This window comes from Heterodontus francisci, chromosome 3, assembly GCF_036365525.1.
Source record: "Heterodontus francisci isolate sHetFra1 chromosome 3, sHetFra1.hap1, whole genome shotgun sequence".
In the NCBI taxonomy this organism is placed as follows: domain Eukaryota; kingdom Metazoa; phylum Chordata; class Chondrichthyes; order Heterodontiformes; family Heterodontidae; genus Heterodontus; species Heterodontus francisci.
The window spans coordinates 140,781,302-140,802,995 of NC_090373.1; the positions used below are offsets into that span (position 1 = coordinate 140,781,302).

A 21,694-nucleotide genomic window follows, 5' to 3' on the forward strand; every position below is an offset into this window, starting at 1 on the left:
CCCTAGTTTTGGAGTAGGGCTTGAACTCCCAATCTTCTGATACAGAAGCAAGAGTCAAGCTGAAAAATGTAAACATACAGATCAGTCCTTTCTCAAACATGTGGCCTGTCTGTCATATTTCCATATAATTCTTTAGCGGTGAATTTTCTGCTGCTCGCATTTGAGAACTGGGCTTTTCCTGGAAGTAAACTGATCAACACCAAAAGGTATTCAGTTGTCTCTTTTGTTTTGAGGATTTTTTGTAGAAAGCTACCATTTGTATGATCACCAGCAAGCCCATGGAGACCTGAGATTTCCATTCCAGCACCAATGACTGCCAGAGAGTGAAAAGAGGGATTTAGGTGCCATACAAGTTCTCCAGTCACCAGACTTCAGAATGTTTTTCTGTGTGGCTAGGGAGGAGACAATCACTCTCATTGTTGTGGTCACCACATAGTAAAAACAAGTGGCCAACTGGGCTTTCAGTCTGTATTGTTTTGAATTACTTTTTGTGCCAACCAAATTGTGGGACAGCAATGCTGAGGCACCTAGTGACATCATCAAACACTCTTAGACCAAGTACAGTATGGATTATATGCAGTCTGAATTTTCCTCTGCTTTGATCTAACAAAATGCCTTTGCCACAACTGAACACATAAAGCATATAATGTGAGAGATTGGCAGACCAGTCATTCCTTGACGTTTCTATTTGAAGTTGCTAATAGCGTGCCAATTTGTTCAAATCATGAGCAGTTTTATGTTAGAGGTTTTTTTCAAGTAAGGACTAGGGGGATGAGACCAGCGAGGCATTTCATACACGATCCTTATAGCCAGCAGGGAAAAGAGACTTTCAACTCATGCCTGGACTGGAAGCTGAAATCTAGTGGGCTTTAACATTTGGAATGTATGAGCCTGGCTATAATTTTAGTTCATGTTTTTTTTTCCAAGAATAAAAGCAGTTCTGTGGTGCTCAAAGCCACTACCCAAACTCGAAAATCAATTTACATTCCTAGCAAAACTTGCCCCGCTAGAAGTGAATTTAAGGAATTGGCATGTAAAGGTCAGGTTATTGTAGACTGACATTTTTCACAGCACATAGGGAAGAATTAAGACAGATGACTTGGTTTCTTTTCTGATGCCAACCATTATGAAGATAGTCAAGTGTTGGCAGTTGAGATTGATGGTCATTTTGTACTTGGGCTACTGAGCTTTTCTTTCTGTCCAAAGGGTTTGTATTGATCAACGAAGCCTGAGCCAGGGACCAGGAGGTGAGGTCAGTGGCATGAGTGCACAGTGAAGGGTGCCAACATTAACTTAAGCCATGAAACCTTGAGTACACTACTACCAGAAGAACATTTTTAATGATTTAGCTTCTTGAGTTCCTATCTACAGAAACAACACATCAAATGTCACCCTAAAATGCAGTACTAATTATCCCTGAAAGGAAATAAAGATTTTTTTTTCTGTGAGAACCAATCAACCTGATCTGTAAAGGAAATAAAGGCAGTGGGGGGGGTGGGGGGTGGGGGGAGGTGGAGTGAGGATGCATTTTGCCACAATTTAAAATAATGAAATATATATATATACACATATTCTTATGCAACATATCTGGAGCACTGCAATTTTCTTTAGACAGAAAACAACCGTGGATTTGTTTTAAAGTGAGAGGTCTAGATGAGAGGCTGCGTGCCAGAGAGTAGGACAATTTCTTTCTTTTGGGCCTCCTTATCTCGAGAGACAATGGATACGCGCCTGGAGGTGGTCAGTGGTTTGTGAAGCAGCGCCTGGAGTGGCTATAAAGGCCAATTCTGGAGTGACAGGCTCTTCCACAGGTGCTGCAGAGAAATTTGTTTGTTGGGGCTGTTGCACAGTTGGCTCTCCCCTTGCGCCTCTGTCTTTTTTCCTGCCAACTACTAAGTCTCTTCGACTCGCCACAATTTAGCCCTGTCTTTATGGCTGCCCGCCAGCTCTGGCGAATGCTGGCAACTGACTCCCACGACTTGTGATCAATGTCACACGATTTCATGTCGCGTTTGCAGACGTCTTTATAACGGAGACATGGACGGCCGGTGGGTCTGATACCAGTGGCGAGCTCGCTGTACAATGTGTCTTTGGGGATCCTGCCATCTTCCATGCGGCTCACATGGCCAAGCCATCTCAAGCGCCGCTGACTCAGTAGTGTGTATAAGCTGGGGATGTTGGCCGCTTCAAGGACTTCTGTGTTGGAGATATAGTCCTGCCACCTGATGCCAAGTATTCTCCGAAGGCAGCGAAGATGGAATGAATTGAGACGTCGCTCTTGGCTGGCATACGTTGTCCAGGCCTCGCTGCCGTAGAGCAAGGTACTGAGGACACAGGCCTGATACACTCGGACTTTTGTGTTCCGTGTCAGTGCGCCATTTTCCCACACTCTCTTGGCCAGTCTGAACATAGCAGTGGAAGCCTTACCCATGCACTTGTTGATTTCTGCATCTAGAGACAGGTTACTGGTGATAGTTGAGCCTAGGTAGGTGAACTCTTGAACCACTTCCAGAGCGTGGTCGCCAATATTGATGGATGGAGCATTTCTGACATCCTGCCCCATGATGTTCGTTTTCTTGAGGCTGATGGTTAGGCCAAATTCATTGCAGGCAGACGCAAACCTGTCGATGAGACTCTGCAGGCATTCTTCAGTGTGAGATGTTAAAGCAGCATCGTCAGCAAAGAGGAGTTCTCTGATGAGGACTTTCCGTACTTTGGACTTCGCTCTTAGACGGGCAAGGTTGAACAACCTGCCCCCTGATCTTGTGTGGAGGAAAATTCCTTCTTCAGAGGATTTGAACGCATGTGAAAGCAGCAGGGAGAAGAAAATCCCAAAAAGTGTGGGTGCGAGAACACAGCCCTGTTTCACACCACTCAGGATAGGAAAGGGCTCTGATGAGGAGCCACCATGTTGAATTGTGCCTTTCATATTGTCATGGAATGAGGTGATGATACTTAGTAGCTTTGGTGGACATCCGATCTTTTCTAGTAGTCTGAAGAGACCACGTCTGCTGACGAGGTCAAAGGCTTTGGTGAGATCAATGAAAGCAATGTAGAGGGGCATCTGTTGTTCACGGCATTTCTCCTGTATCTGACGAAGGGAGAACAGCATGTCAATAGTCGATCTCTCTGCACGAAAGCCACACTGTGCCTCAGGGTAGACGCGCTCGGCCAGCTTCTGGAGCCTGTTCAGAGCGACTCGAGCAAAGACTTTCCCCACTATGCTGAGCAGGGAGATTCCACGGTAGTTGTTGCAGTCACCGCGGTCACCTTTGTTTTTATAGAGGGTGATGATGTTGGCATCGCGCATGTCCTGGGGTACTGCTCCCTCGTCCCAGCACAGGCATAGCAGTTCATGTAGTGCTGAGAGTATAGCAGGCTTGGCACTCTTGATTATTTCAGGGGTAATGCTGTCCTTCCCAGGGGCTTTTCCGCTGGCTAGGGAATCAATGGCATCACTGAGTTCCGATTTGGTTGGCTGTATGTCCAGCTCATCCATGACTGGTAGAGGCTGGGCTGCATTGAGGGCAGTCTCAGTGACAGCATTCTCCCTGGAGTACAGTTCTAGGTAGTGCTCAACCCAGCGGTCCATCTGTTTGCGTTTGTCAGTGATTATGTCCCCCGATTTAGATTTGAGGGGGGTGATCTTCTTGATGGTTGGCCCAAGAGCTCTCTTCATGCCATCATACATTCCTCTGATGTTTCCGGTGTCTGAGGCCAGCTGAATATGACTGCATAGGTGTTGCCAGTAGTCGTTTGCGCAACGCCTAGCTGTTCTTTGTGCAGTACTTCTGGCTGCTTTAAGTGCTGCGGATGTTAAATCGCTGGGGGCTTTCTTGTAGTTCAAAAGTGCAATGCGCTTAGCGGCTATGACAGGTTCCAGCTCTTCATTATGAGATTGAAACCAGTCTGCATTTCTCTTCGCACTTTTGCCGTAGGTGGTCAAAGCTGACTCATAGATGGCGTCTCTGATGTGGGCCCACTTGGTCTCAGCATCCCCTGTGGGAGTGTTTTGAAGGGCTGTTACAAGTGAATTTAGAAATTTTTGTAACAGCTGTGGGTGAGAAATTCTGCTCGTGTTGATGCGCGGGTGGCCCTTCTGCTTGGAATGATGCAACTTCTTTGGTCTGAGTCTAACCTTGCTGCACACCAGGGAGTGGTCGGTGTCGCAGTCCGCACTGTGGAAGCTGCGTGTGATTTGAACACTGTTTAAGGCGGCTCGCCTTGTGACAATGAGGTCTAGCTGGTGCCAACGACGTGATCTTGGGTGCCTCCATGAAACCTGGTGACAGGGTTTAGTCTGAAAGAACGAGTTGGTGATGCAGAGGTTATGATAGGTACACAACTCAAGCAGTCTCTGCCCGTTCTCATTCATCCTTCCAACGCCATAGCGCCCAAGGCAGGAGGGCCATGAGTCATGGTCGGCCCCAACCCTGGCATTAAAGTCCCCCAGCAGGAATAGGTGTTCGGTGTTGGGGATGCTGCTAATGATGTTATGGAGTTGTTCATAGAACTGGTCTTTAGCTTCAGGTGCGGAACAGAGTGTTGGAGCATAGATGCTGAGTAGGTGTACTGGACCAGAGGTGGTGAGCAGTCGGATGGACAGTATGCGTTCCGAGCCATTTGAGGGAGGCTCTATCATGCTGAGCAAGGAGTTTCTGATGGCGAAGCCCACTCCATGCTGTCTTGGTTCTTCAGGATCCCTGCCCTGCCAGAAGAAGGTGTAGTCTTGCTCTGCTAGAGAGCCACTCGCGGGGAGGCGAGTCTCCTGAAGTGCTGCAATGTCCACATTGAGTCTACTGAGCTCGTTGTTAATGATGGCGGTCTTCCGAGAATCGTTGATTTGTGTAAGGTCTTCCGACAGGCCAGGACACATAGTTCTGACGTTCCAGCTTGCAAAGCGAAGGGCTGGTACCTTCTTTCCTTTTTTCATGTTGTTTGGTGCGGTGTATCAGTCCACCTTTCGGGCAATGACCCTGAGCTCCAAGCACCCATTGAAGCAGGCAGACTGTGGCGGGACAGAACCTTATTGACCGGGGGCTGCCCGGTTAAAAGGTTAAAAAGAGCATGACTGAGGATAAGATAAACAAGTGGCCAAGTGATGTTAAACTTGGTTCCTAAAATCCTGTGGATTGTAAGGTTAAATTCATCTAAAATAATGTACCATGTAAAGGTGGTTAAGTCTGGTCCTTTCATGTGATATTACCCTTGTTGGAATACCCAAAGCATAGCTAATGTATTGTAACATTGATCTACCCTGAAGTTGTATGTCATGAACTTGAGAATTCAGTCCTTGATTAGTTGCATTGTTGTGTTTTCTGCAGGATTTCACAATGACTCTATATTTGCGCAATTACTGGAAAGATGAGCGGCTTTCATTTCGCAGCACCACTAACAAAAGTATGACATTCGATGGCAGGCTCGTCAAAAGGATTTGGGCACCCGATGTGTTTTTTGTTCACTCGAAAAGGTCATTTATTCATGACACAACTACAGATAACATCATGTTACGCATTTTCCCTGATGGAAATGTTCTGTACAGTATCAGGTAAGTTTAGGTTCTGTACTGCATTTCTTCTCCAGAAAACTTACTGGGATTTCTACCATATTACAGTAACCCCTGCTACATAAGTATGACATTTTCTATTTCCTATACCAGTCTTCCTTACAGCTTCTCTTAGTGGGATTGCCAATTAATGCTGAATTGTAGGCAGTTGAGTTCTGTGAAGCAACGTCCACTGAGAACTGGGTTGAGACAAAGCAAACTCATTTAGGACTCCTAGAGCTAGCAAAGGCCACTTTCAACCCACCGGTGTGAATTGGTTATATCTCTGTTCCCTGAGGAAAGACAATGCACTTATTTATTGTGCTACCTGGTCCCTAACAAAGGTTTTCACAAAAATGTTTTTGTTTATTCTACTTTGAAATATTCCCATTTGCATTTCAACTATGATGGCTCAGATTTTCTGCCAACACATAATTTTCTTTGGGGAAGGAGTTTCCCCTGCCACAGGGAAGTGCCCTGGCCTGGGCTACTCATCCACGAACAGGTCACTTTGTATATTTTAGGTAGGCTTCACAAAGTCCAATCAGACAGATCCAGCTGCGGGAGGTGATGACAAATGTCTATTAGAGACCTCGGATGTCTGTCGGAGTGTAGTGTCTGGCGACCTCTTTGCAACCTGATAAACTTATTAAAAAATTTAAATTTTAAGAAGTCACATAATTACCCTCTGATTGTTGTTGCTGGCTTTTTGTCCCTTTAACTTTTAAATTCCTCCTTCTGATGTGCAAAGCATAGCTGTTAGGGTGAATAAGCATCCCTTGTGTCCAGTATTGTTATAGCGAAAAGGATGAAAAATACTTTGGATGATATATTTCTGTAATGTTCATATATTGCACTGTACCAGTTATGTGTGAATGTTTTGGATGTTGCTCATCATGTCGGGTGGGAAATCCCCGACATTATGGCAGAGCTGATGAACTGGCCCTTCAGGAATCTCCCACCAAATTCCACTTGGCTTATTCAGGGGAAGTTAGCTAATAAGTTCACTTTATCCGTACCAAGAAACAGTTTTCCAGAAATAAGGGCTGATTCTGTGGTGGGTATGTCTGGTGCGAAGTGGAAGCATTGCTCAGGAAATGGTGGCCCTACAGTGCCCGATTTCTTTTTTGTCCATGTATTTACCAAGCTGAGAAAACAAACTGATTTTTAAAAAAATTTCTCCCAGTTTACTGAAAATAATGGAAGGGAAATTTTCCTGGTCTGGTGTCTGGATGTAGTGGCTCGTTGAGCACAACAAATGCTGGGAAATCGGGATGGGTTGGAGTGTACGCCGCACAGTGGAGCCCATCTGAATTTCCTGTATTTATTGTGCCCAGACAATCCAAGACACCCAGGCACGGGACCAGGAAAATCTCCCTTGGGGTGATCTCCCGTTTTAGAACGAAGTTACTTAAATCTTTGGGCTATGTCGATCACCCAGACACTCTTGGCAATTATAGCACCAGAAATCAGAAGAAAGGTCCAAACAGTTCCATCCTGCAGACATGAAGAGATCAGATAAACCTATTGTAACATTGAGTCAAGGTTTAGTCTACAGCAGTAGTCAGAGCAGGGTCTTTATTCAATGTGTAACATCAACAGGTATTAGACAATGTTACAAGTAATCTATTTGATTTGTAGGGTTACAGTAACGGCGATGTGTAACATGGATTTCAGCCACTTCCCTCTTGATACACAGACCTGTTCCTTGGAGATAGAGAGCTGTAAGTCATGTGCATCACATGCTTATCCATCTATATGTATTCTCACTGCGCTCTAGGCTTGACTAAGGAAATATTTAAGCCCTCCCTGACTCCCTCACCAACCTTCCAGGATGTAGATGAAATGCACCGTGAGTAGATATGTTGTTTGGAAAACATCTAGTCATCATTCTCTTTATCACGCCATCCACTACACCGAATATAAAAATTGGCTAAACTGATGGATTTTTGGTCCAATGGATTGAATAATGGGCAGATAATTAGCCAAACCTAGATTTCCATCAGAAATTCAATTATCTACTTACAGGCAGAAAATTTATTGACCCCCACAAGATTGCTATTTAATTCTTTTATTACATCACGCATCATAATGCAAAAGGCTAGCAAAGATAAAGTAAAAGTTGCCAGTGCTGTTCGGAAACTGTATGCACGGAAAAACTAACCTTGTGCACTAACATGAGAGCTGGTCATTTACACAATTCATTGGCATTAAGAGTGTGCTTCTCAGGGCAAAGGAAAAAGGTATGAGGATGTGGGAGAAGAGCGGCACACAGATGCACGGGGGAGCAGTGTGAAGCATGTGTTCACTAAAGGCGGCGCAGTGGTTAGCACCGCAGCCTCACAGCTCCAGGGACCCGGGTTCGATTCTGGGTACTGCCTGTGCGGAGTTTGCAAATTCTCCCTGTGACCGTGTGGGTTTTCGCCGGGTGCTCCGGTTTCCTCCCACAGCCAAAAGACTTGCAGGTTGATAGGTAAATTGGCCATTATAAATTGCCCCTAGTATAGGTAGGTGGTAGGGGGATATAGGGAAGGTGGGGATGTGGTAGGAATATGGGATTAGTGTAGGATTAGTATAAATGGGTGGTTGATGGTCGGCACAGACTCGGTGGGCTGAAGGGCCTGTTTCAGTGCTGTATTTCAAAATAAAATAAAGGAGGGAGGTGCCTGCTCCAGAACCTCATGATGGGATAGCTCCTTAATGGAAATGAAAATAATGAGTCCAAACAGTCTTGTGCAAACTTGGTTTCCAGTACAGGGGAGCCTCAAGTGCCTCAGACTCTTGGCCTGTCGATCCTGTGGGCTGGGTAAGGTCTTCTGAAAGTATCCTCTGTCCCCCACCTCTCCCTTCCATCTTACATGTCTTGTAACAGGCCCACCTGGTGTTTGTTCTCATTGTTGAGGCTGCTGCTGCTCCTCAACTGTTCCTACATCTAAAGCAATGATGCAAAAATAGCTCCCATGATAAGCTGTGAAAGCTTAATTAGGGTGAGTTAAGTAGAAGTAATGCAGGGGATACAGTGGCGTAGTGGTAATGTCACTGGACTAGTAATGTTGTGGGGACATGGGTTCAAATGGCAACTGCTGGAATTTAAATTCAATTAATGCATTAAAAAATTTTGGAATTCAAAGCTAGTCTCAGTTTCATGGCACTATTACTATCATCATTTTGTTGTAAAAACCCACCTGCTTCACTAATGTCCTTTAGGGAAGGAAATCTGCTGTCCTTGCCTGATCTGGCCTACATGCGACTCCAGACCCACAGCAATGTGGTTGACTCTTACTTGCCCTCTGAAATGGCCTAGCAAACCACTCAATTGTCATGGGCAATTAGGGATGGGCAACAAATTCTGACCTTTCCAGTGATCCCCACATCCCATGAAAGAAAAAAAGACAGAAACAAGCAATCTCCAAACTCACAAATGTGGTGGAAATTCATTAAGTCCAAGAGTACACATCATCCTATGATCTGAGTGCCCCATTAAACAGTGCTGTCAGTCAAGGCCTGAGGCCAAAACCACAAGATTTTACTCCATGGGTTGGTCGCGGTTTAAGGGCTTCAAGGTCGTAACTACATCACAGGATCCTGATTTGCAAAACACTTTTGGGGCACCTGCTTCTGGTATGGACCTTAACCACATAAATGAAGCTTGCAATTGAAATGGCAGCCAGCATGATTAAAATGAGGATGAGGCAGTAAATCTAATTGATCTATTGTAAAGGTCTCCCAACCTTTTTCCTGCTGGGCGGGCTGGTTTAAAATCAACCCCACTATATAAGTACACTGGCTGCATAATGTATCTACACTCTGTGACAATCTGGTGGATGTTGTGCAAAAAGTCTAATGATCAAATCCAAAGCAATCGAAACTAGCAATCTCCTTTTTTGATTGAATACATTGATTCTAAAATGGAGCTCCTCTGCTGGTAGATGAAGATGCTTAAACATATTGTGTTACAATCATTGAGTACATTACATCAAGTTTTGAAATGCATGTGATAGGTAATTTTGTATCTAAAATTAATTTTACAAATTGATTTGTTCACTAGAGGCTGAGTTCTCGCTATCCAGTTTCAATCTGTCACAATTATACACAGTATTGATTTCTCTTTCATGGCAGATGCTTACACCGAAGATGACCTTATGCTGTATTGGAAGAATGAGAAAGATGCATTGAAAACAGATGAGAAGGTCTCATTGTCTCAGTTTCTCATACAGAAATTTCACACTACCTCCAAATTGGCTTTCTATAGTAGTACAGGTGAGTGTTCACATGTGACACATCAACTGTAATTTCATTTAGTTTATTTGGTATTCCCACAGAGAGATTATAAGATAACTGAAAACTGAGCAGTCCTGGTTTAAACATTCCTCAGTTTTAGCTCCCTGTTTATGGGGTAGCACCTCACTTCCTTTCAGGACTCTATGACCTCCCTGAAATCAGTATCCCCCAGGTAGGGAATCATAGATGAAAATCTCCTTGTGCTGCCATGGATCATGTTGTTTAAACAAAAGATATTAATGCTGTATTTAGCCAAAAAGTAGCTGAACATGAAATCCTGTTGACAAAAAGTAGACAAAGCAGAATAAAAAGACAAGCAATCTACATATGATCAAATTAATCATTTTGGAAAAATCAGACGGGCAAAGGTAGCCTAGATGAGGAGCTCATAGAATGTTTTTGGGATAGTTTCGTAGGATAGCATGTTCTGGAGCCATCCAGAGAGCAGGCGATACTAGACCTGGTATTGTGCAACAAGATAGGCGCTCCTAGGTAGTATTGATCATAATATGATTGAATTTTATTTTCAGTTTGAGGGAGAGAATAGTGGGTCTAAGACTAGTATTTTAAACTTCAATAAGGGCAATTATGAGGACATGAAAGCAGAGCTAGCTAAAGTGAACTGCCAAAGTAGGTTAAGGGATAGGTCAATAGAGATGCAGTGGCAGACATTTAAGGGGATATTTCAGAATACATAGAATAGATACATTCCAACGAGAAAGAAAAATTCCAAGGGGAGGACCCACTAAGTAAAAAAGTTAAAGATAGTATCAACTTTAAAGAAAAAACCTATAATTGCACAAAAATGAGTGGCAGGTCAGAAGATTGGACAGAATATAAAAAGCAGCAAAGAACGACTAAAAGATTAATAAGGAGTATAAGAGAAAGCTGACGAGAAATATAAAGACAGATAGTAAGAGTTTCTTTAGATATTTAAAAAAGAAAATAGTTAACAAAGTGAGCATTGATCCTATAGCAAGTGAGTCTGGGGAATTAATAAGGGAAAATAAGAAGATGGCAGATAAAATGAACAGATATTTTGCATCAGTCTTCGCCATAGAAGATAAAAATAACATCCCAGAAATAGCTGTAAATCAGGAAATGGAAGGGAGGGAGGAACTCATGAAAATTACAATCACCAGGGAAGTGGTACTGAGCAAATTGTTGGAGCTGTGGGCTGACAGGCCCTGGGTCCTGATGGACTTCAGCTTAGGGTCTTAAAAAAAGTGGCTAGTGAGATAGTTGATGCGTGGTTTTGATTTTCAAAAATTCCCTAGATTCGGGGAAGGTTCCATTAGATTGTAAAATAGCGAATGTAGCACCTTGGCCTGAATTTTACTAGGTCACCACAAATCTTGGCAGCGAGATTCTAAGATTGTGGCCCACACGCACGAGTTTTACTTCGCGGAACTGCAGTGATATTCTACGATAATGAGGAGAGGTTGGGCACTTCATCCCCAGCAACAACATCCAGCGCCACTTCACAGGCACCAGCGCCATTTTTAATTCCATTGAATGTGAATTTTTAAAGTTACAGGCAGTATAAATTTAATGTAAAAAAATTAATAAAAGATTCATGCCCCTCTCCCACACCCCCAATGATTAAACAATTTATTACTTGCCCTCTTTTCCCCCCCCCCCCCCAAAAAAAACTTACCTTGCTATCCCGACCTTCTTCCCCTCAAAGTTTATAAACTATGAACTTTACCCCTTTCCACCACACCCAAGACCAATCGAAAATGTTTAACCCAGCTCTTCCCCCCCCCCCCCCCCCCCCCACCTTGAAAACATACCTGCTCCCCCTTCCCAACCAATGTTCTGTCTTGGATCTCCAAACCAAACCTACCTGAATATTGTAACAGGACGGACAGTGGGAGCAGGTAGGTCATTAATTCATCAATTTATATTCATTTCAATATTTAGATCCTGCAATCCTGCTCCCGTTGCTGAGTGTGGGAGGAGGGCCGCCACGAGGCCTTGCCGCTGGCGGTAATATGGGGCGGGGCTATACTGGCATTGAGGCTCATGGTGGGCCTCTCCTGGAGGCATTTTCCGGGTCCCCCCTGACATTGGGGGGCTGGTAAAATTCAGCCCCTTTATTCAAAAAGGGAGGGAGACAGAAAGCAGGAAACTACAGGCCAATGAGCTTAACATCTGTCTTAGGAAAAATGTTAGAAGCTATTATTAAAGACGTTACAGCAGGGCACTTAGTAAAATTCAAGGTAATCAGGCAGAGTCAACATGGTTTTGTGAAAGGTAAATCATGTTTAACCAATTTATTGGAGTTCTTTGAAGAAGTAACATGTGCTGTGGATAAAGGGGAACCAATGGATGTACTGTACGTAGATTTCCAGAAGGCATTTGATAAGGTGCCACATCAAAGGTTATTGTGGAAAATAAAAGCTCATGGTGTAGGGGGTAATATATTGGCATGGATAGAAGATTGGCTAGCTAACAGGAAAGGGAGAGTAGGCATATATGGGTCATTTTCTGGTTGGCAAGATGTAACGAGTGGTGTGCCACAGGGATCAGTACTGGGGCCTCAACTTTTTACAATATATATAAATGACTTGGCTGAAGGGACTGAAGGTATGGTTGCTAAATTTGCTGATGACACAAAGATAGGTAGGAAAGTAAGTTGTGAAGAAGACTTAAGGAGGCTACTAAGGGATATAGACCAGTTAAGTGAGTGGGCAAAAATCTGGCAAATGGAGTATGGTGTGGGAAAATATGAAAATGTCCATTTTGGCAGGAAGAATAAAAAAGAAGCATATTATCTAAATGGTGAGAGATTGTAGAGCTCTGAGCTGCAGAGAGATCTGGGAGTCCTAGTGCATGAATCACAAAAGGTCAGTTGATGGTACAGAAAGTAATTAATAATGCAGATAGAATGTTATCATTTATTGCAAGGGGAATCAAATACAAAAGTTGGGAGGTTATATATGCTTCAGCTGTACAGGGCATTGGTGAGACCACATCTGGAGTATTGTGTACATTATTGGTCTCCTTATTTAAGGGAGGATGTAAATGCATTGGAAACAGTTCAGAGCAGGTTTACTAGACTAATACCTGGAATGGGCGGGTTGTCTTATGAGGAAAGGTTGGACAGGCTAGGCTTGTATTCGCTGGAGTTTAGAAGAGTAACAGGTGACTTGATTGAAACATATAAGATTCTGAGGGGTCTTGAGCGGGTGGGTGTGGAAAGAATGTTTCCTCTTGTGGGATAATCCAGAACTAGGGGTCACTGTTTAAAAATAAGGGGTCAGCTATTTAAGACGGAGATGAGGAGAAATGTTTTCTTTGAGGGTCATGAGTCTTTGGAACTCTCTTCCTCAAAAGGCGGTGGAAGCAGAGTCTTTGAATATTTTTAAGGCAGAGGTGAATAGATTCTTGATAAGCAGGTGGGTGAAAGGTTATTGGGGGTAGGTGGGAATGTGGAGTTGAGGTTACAATCAGATCAGCCATGATCTTATTGAATGGCGGAGCAGGCTCGGGGGGGGGGGGGGGGGGGGTGGTGGTGGTCGAATGGCCTACTCCTGCTCCTAATTCTTATGTTCATATGAAAATCAATTTAAAAATAAGTAAGCAAAATAAATAAGTTCCACCAAGAGTACAGCCAACTGAAAAATTACTCACAATTTTATTGCAGATTTTCCATAAAAATAATTGTTCTGATGTCAGCCAAGCTACTGACAACAACCACTTAAATTATGTTGCCATGGGTCACAAGCCAGTGGGTCAGTCCTGTGGACAGGACCATAAACCATACACTTTACAATAAAATTTACCGTGTTTCAACATGAATTTAATATGCTGTACATAATTTTAATCTGCTCCTTTTGTCAGGATTGAAAATTTCTTACAGGTGATTCTATGATTATTTAAATTTAGTTCTGCTTTGGTACAAAAATCTGCTCCTTCTGATCAATAGTAATTCTTGTTCTAAGGCCCTATCTATGACAATTTAGTAATAAACCCTCTACAGAATAAAGTGATTGATAGCTGACTCCTAACAAGAAAGTTTGTTAGTTCTGGCCATAGTTTTACCAGTTGTAAGCATGTCCTTGCATGCATGAGCTTCATTACTCCTCTGCAAGTCCTCCCGATATAAAGATCAGCAACAAACTGGGTCAAAAAGAATCTCTGGAGAGAAAATCGGGGGGCGGGGGGTGCGGTTTTCATAGATTGGATGGGATGAAACTGTTTTCACTCGCAGGAGGGTCAGTGACCAGAGGACACAGATTTAAGATAATTGGTCAAAAGTCCAGGGGAAACTAGAATTTTTTCACACAGTAAGTTGTTAAAATCTGGAATACACTGACTGAATGGGTGGTGAAGGCAGATTTAATAATAGTTTTCAAAAAAGGGAATTAGATATATATTTGAAATGGGAAAATTTGCAGAGCTATGGGGAAAGAGCAGGAGAGTGGAACTAGCTGGATAGCTCTTTCAAAGAGAAATTTCAAAGAAATTCACAGACACCATAGGTGTCTTCTGTGCTCTATGATTCTGTCTGATGCTCCATATTTCAGTTTCACTAAAATGAAAACTTGAGAGAAATTAATATTATTTGTTTGGGGATTTAAGAAGCCTCAAGAGGGAGGTGAGTGTCTGGAAAAAAAAAACAGGAAGACTACATGAGCTGAATTTGCTTCAAAAAGTGCACGGCACATGTCTTGCGCCGCAATATTTCGCGTGGCGGCTCTTTAGCATGGAGGGGGCGGACCGCCCGCCCGCCCTCAATGACGTTGCGGGGGCGGGCGCAACATCCCCAGCAATGCACCTGGCGCTATTTTTAAAGGGCTTCAAGCCCTTCAAGGCCATTTAAATGTTTAAAGGACAGGTTTGGCAAAAGATTAAAATAAAATTTTACTCACATTTCCAATCCCCTCTCCCACCACCCCCCCATGAATAATCTGTTTATTATTTGTCCTATTCCTCCCCCCCAAAAAAGTAAGCTTTCGCTCACGATCTTTCCCCCTCTGAACTTTCTTTCCTTTAACCTTCAACTCCTTCCCACCATCCCCTCAACCAATCACGTCTTTTTGCTGCTTTGCCCCCACCTTGAAAAATTCACTCCTCCCCCCCCTCCCCACCAGTGTCACGCCTCGGATCTCTGAACGGTGATCCAAAGGCGTGGGAGTTCTAGCCAGTGGCCGGAATATTGGTGTGGGATGGTCCTCGGGAAAAAGTAAGTGTTTATGCATACATTAAGATTTATTTACATATTTAACTTAAGCCTCCGCCACCGAGCGACATGGGGGCCACCCAAGGCCTTGATACCACAGGTAAAATGGGGTGGAGCCTTCCCGGCGTTGAGGCCCGTATCAGGCCCCTCCCAGAAGTATCTTCCGGGCCCCCCCGCCATGATCCCTGAAGTCGGGGTACTGGTAGAATTCAGCCCCATGACTCAGGGTCGACCTTGAATTTGTTGACTCAGCCTATCATATTGTTGCATTCCCATCTAACAAAATATTATTGAAGCAGTACAGAGAGCAGCCAAAGGCACTTTAACTCTGGCTGCACTTGATGCAATTTTTGGAATAACCAGTTGCCTAACTACACGTCACCATGGAAGCAAAGATAATCCAATTAGTTATTTCATTGGAGGTTGTGTTTCGGAGTGCGAGCTCACATCTACATGACTGGCTGACTTGCCTGACACGGTGCACTTGCAGCTCACACAAAGATGGGCAAGGTGGAAAGTTGGTGCATATTAGAACCTCCCAGATTTTGAAAACAGTTGAAACAGAGCAAAATATTGTCATATTATGTATCTTGTCCAATAAAACTAATGTAAATACTGAAAAAATGCAGAATGTGAAACTTGATCGGTGATTGGAGGGAACTTAGATGAGGATTTGATGTCAGTGGCATAAATATGCAAACAGCTCCACAATAAGATAAACTTCCATGGATAAAGGATAATCTGGGAACCAAGAAGAAGTTTTGAACAGGTTTTGAACCCACTGCTGCTGCTGAAATGCCTCTCCAAGCACTAGCACTGTATTCAAGATACATTAGTGCAATTATGTAAAGCGTTTTCCATTCGGATAAACCTTTTGAGGTGAGAGGAAAGTGAAAAATCCTGTTTTCATGAGGATTCATCAAGAACAAAATCGGGTATCAATTATGGACAAAATTGTTCTTATTTTGAAGGACAATTCAGGAAACTGTTATCACGGCTAGAATTCCTGAAGTTAATGATCTTTTATTCCTAAAAGTACATTGAGGATAACAAATATTCCAAGGCAAATGTGTGCCACTGGAGATTTAATTGAATGACACCCAAAATATTCAAACACCGTATTTGTTGAACCAATTGATTATTTTGTCGTTTGTCTTCATTGTGAATGAATTGCTGATTATGCTGTCATATGGCGAGTGACACATTTTCTTCATAGTTAAAGACATTGGCAGTGATACGATTTGTAATTCATTAACTGCATCAAAGTAAGTCATGTGGTTGAGCGGCAGGGCGCTGAATTTCTGTGGGGGTTCTCCCAGTCTCCCACTGTAACTCTGGCAGAAGACCAACAGAATCCCCAGAGAAGCAGTATAAATGGTTGAAAATGTTTGCTTATGCCATATCCCTGGGGGATCCACTGGTCTCTGCAAGAGATTTATAGAGTCCCTGTGGGATTTCAGGGCTCAGTTTCTCTTTTTTTTTTAAAAATCATGAAATGTGTAGTTCTTTTGGTCAGGCTGGACATTTCCTACTTGAGTAGATTTTTGGAATAAACTGAGCATGATTTTTTTTTTTCAGTCTTTTGCAATTTATTTTCCCCCAAATTGTCGCCTTATATTTAAAAGACCACTCACTTTGAGGAATTAATATCTGCGTGAGAAGCTGAATTAACATAGCCAGCTGGCTTGATAGAATTGCTGAATTGTTCCTACTTAAAGGGTTATGACTGGATCTATTGGCATTAAAGGATTGCCTCTGTATAAAATCCTACAATATGTTTAGCCTGAGGAATTCATGCCAGAATACATCCCCTACTCCCTATTGTAAAACAAATTGCATTGTTGAGCTTTTAAATTTTCTGATCGTAACATATGGTGGTCACAAAACTAAATTTGGCTTGATTTTTAAATGGAATTTTAAACCAAAATTAACCTCACATTTAATTTCATTTTTACCATCGCGTTTTTATGTGACTGTGTTTAGAAGATTCCTTTGTCACTTTGTCAGCCAGCTGAAACTTAAACCTTACGCTCCAAAAGAGGGAGAGACTAGCCTTGTAAATGTAACAAATTCTCTCCACCCTGGTGACTAGTTTCTTGAATAAATGCTCCACATTCTAGCTATTTTCAGTCCGAGTGCTTGAACAACTCATTCTCAGCAACCAGTACTGCTTCTCTGTAAGCAGTAAGAATGGGAAGTGGGTGGTACGTGGGACCATGGCTTAGAGCCAGAATGTCATTTTTCAGTACCCAGTCTTGGAAGTGGAAAAAAGGCTTGCAGTCCCAGAAAGGTCAGGCACTACTTGGTAAAATTCTTCTTAAAAATACATTAACCCTTTCCCAAAGGCTAAGCTAGTGAGTTTGCTACGCAGTGTGGAATTAATTGCTATATCAACATGGCATTTGTTTAAATTTGTTTAAAGTGTTATGAGGGTTACATTTTAGAACCTTTATTAGTTAATTCATAAATGTAGCATGCTTTTCATGTTCAACAATGCAATTTCCTTTTTGGTAAGTGCATGAGAATGTATCCTGATAAACATCTGCTTTCACAAATAGGTTGGTACAATCGTCTATACATTAACTTCACATTGCGCCGTCACATTTTCTTCTTTTTGCTACAAACCTACTTCCCAGCGACTCTGATGGTCATGCTGTCCTGGGTATCATTCTGGATTGATCGCCGAGCTGTACCAGCCAGAGTTTCATTAGGTAAGTGAAGATGTCATTTGAATCAGGTCAATTAATTTTTGTACAATTATATAAGTCACTACATGAAGATATAGTTGCAAACAGAGACAATCAGGTGACCAGCAGAGGTAATTACTACCTTTATCTTCACTTAGGAATGTAAAAAGACCCCTGGAGGAATGGCTCAGTTGACTTTGATTGAATTTTAGCAAAGCCCCTCACTACACAACCTGCTCAAGCTTTGATTCATTGGCAATGTGAAAGCGCAACTTTGAGGGGCCAAAATGTGACTCGGGCGGCCACCAGTTATACGCATTCCATTTCAGGCTATGGGATGAAATATCAGAAACTGTGTATAATGGGCGGCTGATCCAATACCATCCGTTTTGCACCACTGCCCCAGACAAATTTCTACCTCTGAAAAACAATCAAAACCTTAGCAAACCTCAGAGACAATTGGTGCCCGAATTCTTGCCTCATTGAGGAAGGTGATTAGATTTATTCCCAAAACCAGGCATTTGCTTACTTTAAAAGATTCAGAAATTGCTATATTTATAAAGCATGGTTAAGATGGGAGTAAATATATTCCATCTGTAGGAATGATTCTAATTGATGGGGAAATGTCAACAACTTTTTTGAAAAATTAAGGGAACAACTGTTTGAAGTTTTTTTCCCCAAGTATTGTGACACAAGTTTTCTGTAATTCCAGGTATTACAACAGTTCTAACTATGTCCACCATCATCACAGGTGTGAATGCTTCCATGCCAAGGGTGTCGTATATTAAAGCTGTGGACATTTACCTGTGGATTAGTTTTGTATATGTCTTTCTCTCAGTGCTGGAATATGCAGTTGTGAATTACCTAACTACGGTACAAGAGAGGAAAGAAAGAAAACTCCTTCAAAAGGTGAGATCAAACCACACACGTGTATATAATTGACACTGTTCACCTGCAGTGATCAAAGACTTCACACGATTGCTTTTTTTATTTGCAATATAAGACTTTTACCTTTGTGCGTAATCCGCTGCCTGCCTGTTCTGGACTAAGACCCTTTGACGCATCACCACCATTCTTGCCAATCCTCACTGGCTCTTTGTCCCATGATGCACTGAATTCAGAATCCTTGACCTTGTTTACAAATCCCTCCATGGCCTTACTCTACTCTAGCTCTACCCTTGCTTATTTCTATCACTGTCGTGTTCTGATGATCCACAAGAATTTTAGAGCTTAGAAGCTCTCTTTTTTTTAAAGTTAGATTTGGTGATAAGCAGATTTCCCTGTCACCTTTGGAATCCGGGTTAAAATCCAGCCTAGACTAATAAGATTTTAGACCAAAAATTGAATAAATCATTGGAGTACAACACTGTCTTAATTCTGGTGGGGGGATTTGGGTGGCACCCAGTTTCTGCCCCTCTGTAAATGCTGAGGCAGGCGGCTGTTCTTCTGCCCACTCCTGTGATGGTGCACCTGCAGTTTGGGACATTTCGGGGGAGGGGTGGGGGAGGCTGATCTCAGGCTTCCCTGAGAATTCCATCTGCAGCAGCCCTGAGAGAGCCAGTGGAATCTATACTGGTTGTGTTCATGTGTAGGTTCCTTTGTGGGTCTAGACTGTGGTCTTGAGATCCAAAGGCGATTGATTACAGGTTAAAAAGATTCATGCTTCTTTTCCTTTTGGCAAATCAAGACCTTGGGCTCCCTCTCTGACTGGCAGGATGTTGCTCCCAGATCCAGTGCATCTGTGGACTAGTGACTCTGCTTCACTACTATGGGTGTGGGTGCCTGCACCAACTAGTTAAATGACTCTGTCCTCAGGTTTTGGGTGGAAGTGGCAGGCAGAAATTAATATAACAAATGAGAAAATCATTATGAAGAAAATTTGCTTCATTGGATTCCACTGGAGAAAGAGGGGACATTAACCTAGCTTTTCCAATTGGCATTGTCTCACACTCACAATAACTCATTTATTGAACAGTTGGCGGTAAAATAACATCATTTAAAAAATCCATGCTTATCCAAGTGTCTCAAAGTCACTGGAAATGAGGAAAACCTTTTCTCTTGATATTTTTCCATAAACGTACAGACATACAAAGGCCAGCGCCCTTACATTTCTCTGGTGTAACATCTCCATAGAATTTCCTCTCCTTGCTCTATGCACTTGTTGAAATGTCCAATGTGTGGTGTGTTTGCTCAAATCTTGGTTCGAGTTGCTACACAAAAAGTCAGAGCACAAAGCAACTGTATTTTGGCAACATTTGTCAATTCCACTCAGACAGTCCCCAAAAATAGGCATGGGAGTGGGGAATGGGAAGATGGGAAGTGGGAAGATGGGGAATGGGGAGTGGGAAGATGCACACATATTGTTATTTTCATCAGTAGTGCTTGACGTCCCAAAGTGCTTCACAGGAGTATTATCGAACAAAATTTAACATCAAAACACATAACGATATTAGGATAGATGATCAAAAGCGTGGACAAAGAAGTAGTTTTTAACGATTGGCTTAAAGGAGGAAAGGGAGGGGATTCCAGAACTTAGGGTCTGTGAGCTAAAGGCACAGCCATCAATGCTGATGAGATTAAAAACAGGGATAGACAAGAGGCCAAAATTGGAGGAGTGCAGATATTTTGAACATTTGAGGGGCTGGAGAAGGTCACAGAGTTAGGGAGGGGCAAGGTTATTTTAAAACTGAGATATTGCCCAACCAGGAGCCATTGCAGATCAGTGAGCAGAGGGATAATGGATGAACAGGACTTAGAATCATTGAATCATAGAATAGTTACAGCACAGAAGGAAGCCATTTGGCCCATCATGTCTGTGCCACTCTCTGCAAGAGCAACACAACTAGTCCCACTCCCCACCCTTTCCCCGCAGCCCTGCATTATTTTACCTTCAAGTGTTGATCCAATTCCTTTTTGAAAGCCACAATTATATCTGCTTTTGCCATACTCTCAGGCAGTGTGTTCCAGATCCTAACCACTCGCTGTTTTTCCACATGTCACCCTGGGTACTTTTGCCAATCACCTTAAATTGGTGTCTCCTGGTTCTGGATCCTTCTGCCAATGGAAACTGTTTCTCCCCATCGACTCTGTCCAGCCCCCTCATGATTTTGAACACCTCTATCAAATCTCCTCTCAACATAAGGAGAACAACCCCAGCTTCTCCAATCTATCTATCCATGTAACTGAAGATCCTCATTCCTGGAACCATTCTTGTAAATCTTTTATGCACCCTTTTTAAAGCCTTCACTCCCTTCTGTAAGAGTGGTGCCCAGAAGCCGTACTAGGGTTTTATAAAGATTCATCATAACTTCCTTGCTTTTGTACTCTATGCCTCTATTTATAAAGTCCAGGATCCTGTATGTCTTATAAACCACTTTTTCGACCTTCCCTGCCACGTTCAACGATTTGTGCGCATGTACCCCCAGTTCTTGGTGTGAGTTTCACCATTAGTTTCTCAAGGATCTGTATGAATTTGTCAGACACGTCTTGCTTTTTACAAATCCACATTGATTGTCCTTAATTAACGCATGTTTTTCCAAGTTATCCTGTATTGTAGTCTCTAGATGTGAGGCTGACTGGTCTATAATGATCTAGTTTCTCCCCATCTCTGTTTTTGAACAGAAATGTTACATTGGTAGCTTTCCAGTCCTCTGATACAATTTCTATTTACAAGGCATTTGAAAGATTGTGGTCAGAGCCCCTGACATTTCCACTGCTTGATGACAACACTAGAGGGCAAATGTGGTAAAAGTGCTGCATTTTCTGGTAATCCATTTTTGCACCATAAAATAATCATTAAAAAAAAACAAATTGTTTTCGTTGAAAACATTATATTACATTTAAATTTACTGCAATATTCTTACTAAACCTACCACCCCATCTCTAACTTCCCTTTTTTCTCCAAATTCCTTGAACATGTTGTTCAACATAAAAGGGAACACACAGATCTTCTACCGGCATGTAAATAGTAAGTGAGTAGTAAGAGGAGCTGTG

General features: G+C 42.6%; 1 protein-coding gene across 1 annotated transcript in view; it reads left to right on the forward strand.

Annotated features, from left to right (window-relative positions):
• The window catches only part of LOC137352983 (gamma-aminobutyric acid receptor subunit rho-2-like), a 65,155-nt gene that overhangs the window by 39,269 nt on the left and 4,192 nt on the right, over window positions 1-21,694 (forward strand). Inside the window, exons 4-8 of the mRNA XM_068018833.1 lie at window positions 5,325-5,548; window positions 7,187-7,269; window positions 9,665-9,805; window positions 17,573-17,725; window positions 18,414-18,610. Of these exons, the coding sequence (XP_067874934.1) occupies window positions 5,325-5,548; window positions 7,187-7,269; window positions 9,665-9,805; window positions 17,573-17,725; window positions 18,414-18,610 (798 nt within the window). The remainder of the gene's footprint in view (window positions 1-5,324; window positions 5,549-7,186; window positions 7,270-9,664; window positions 9,806-17,572; window positions 17,726-18,413; window positions 18,611-21,694) is intronic.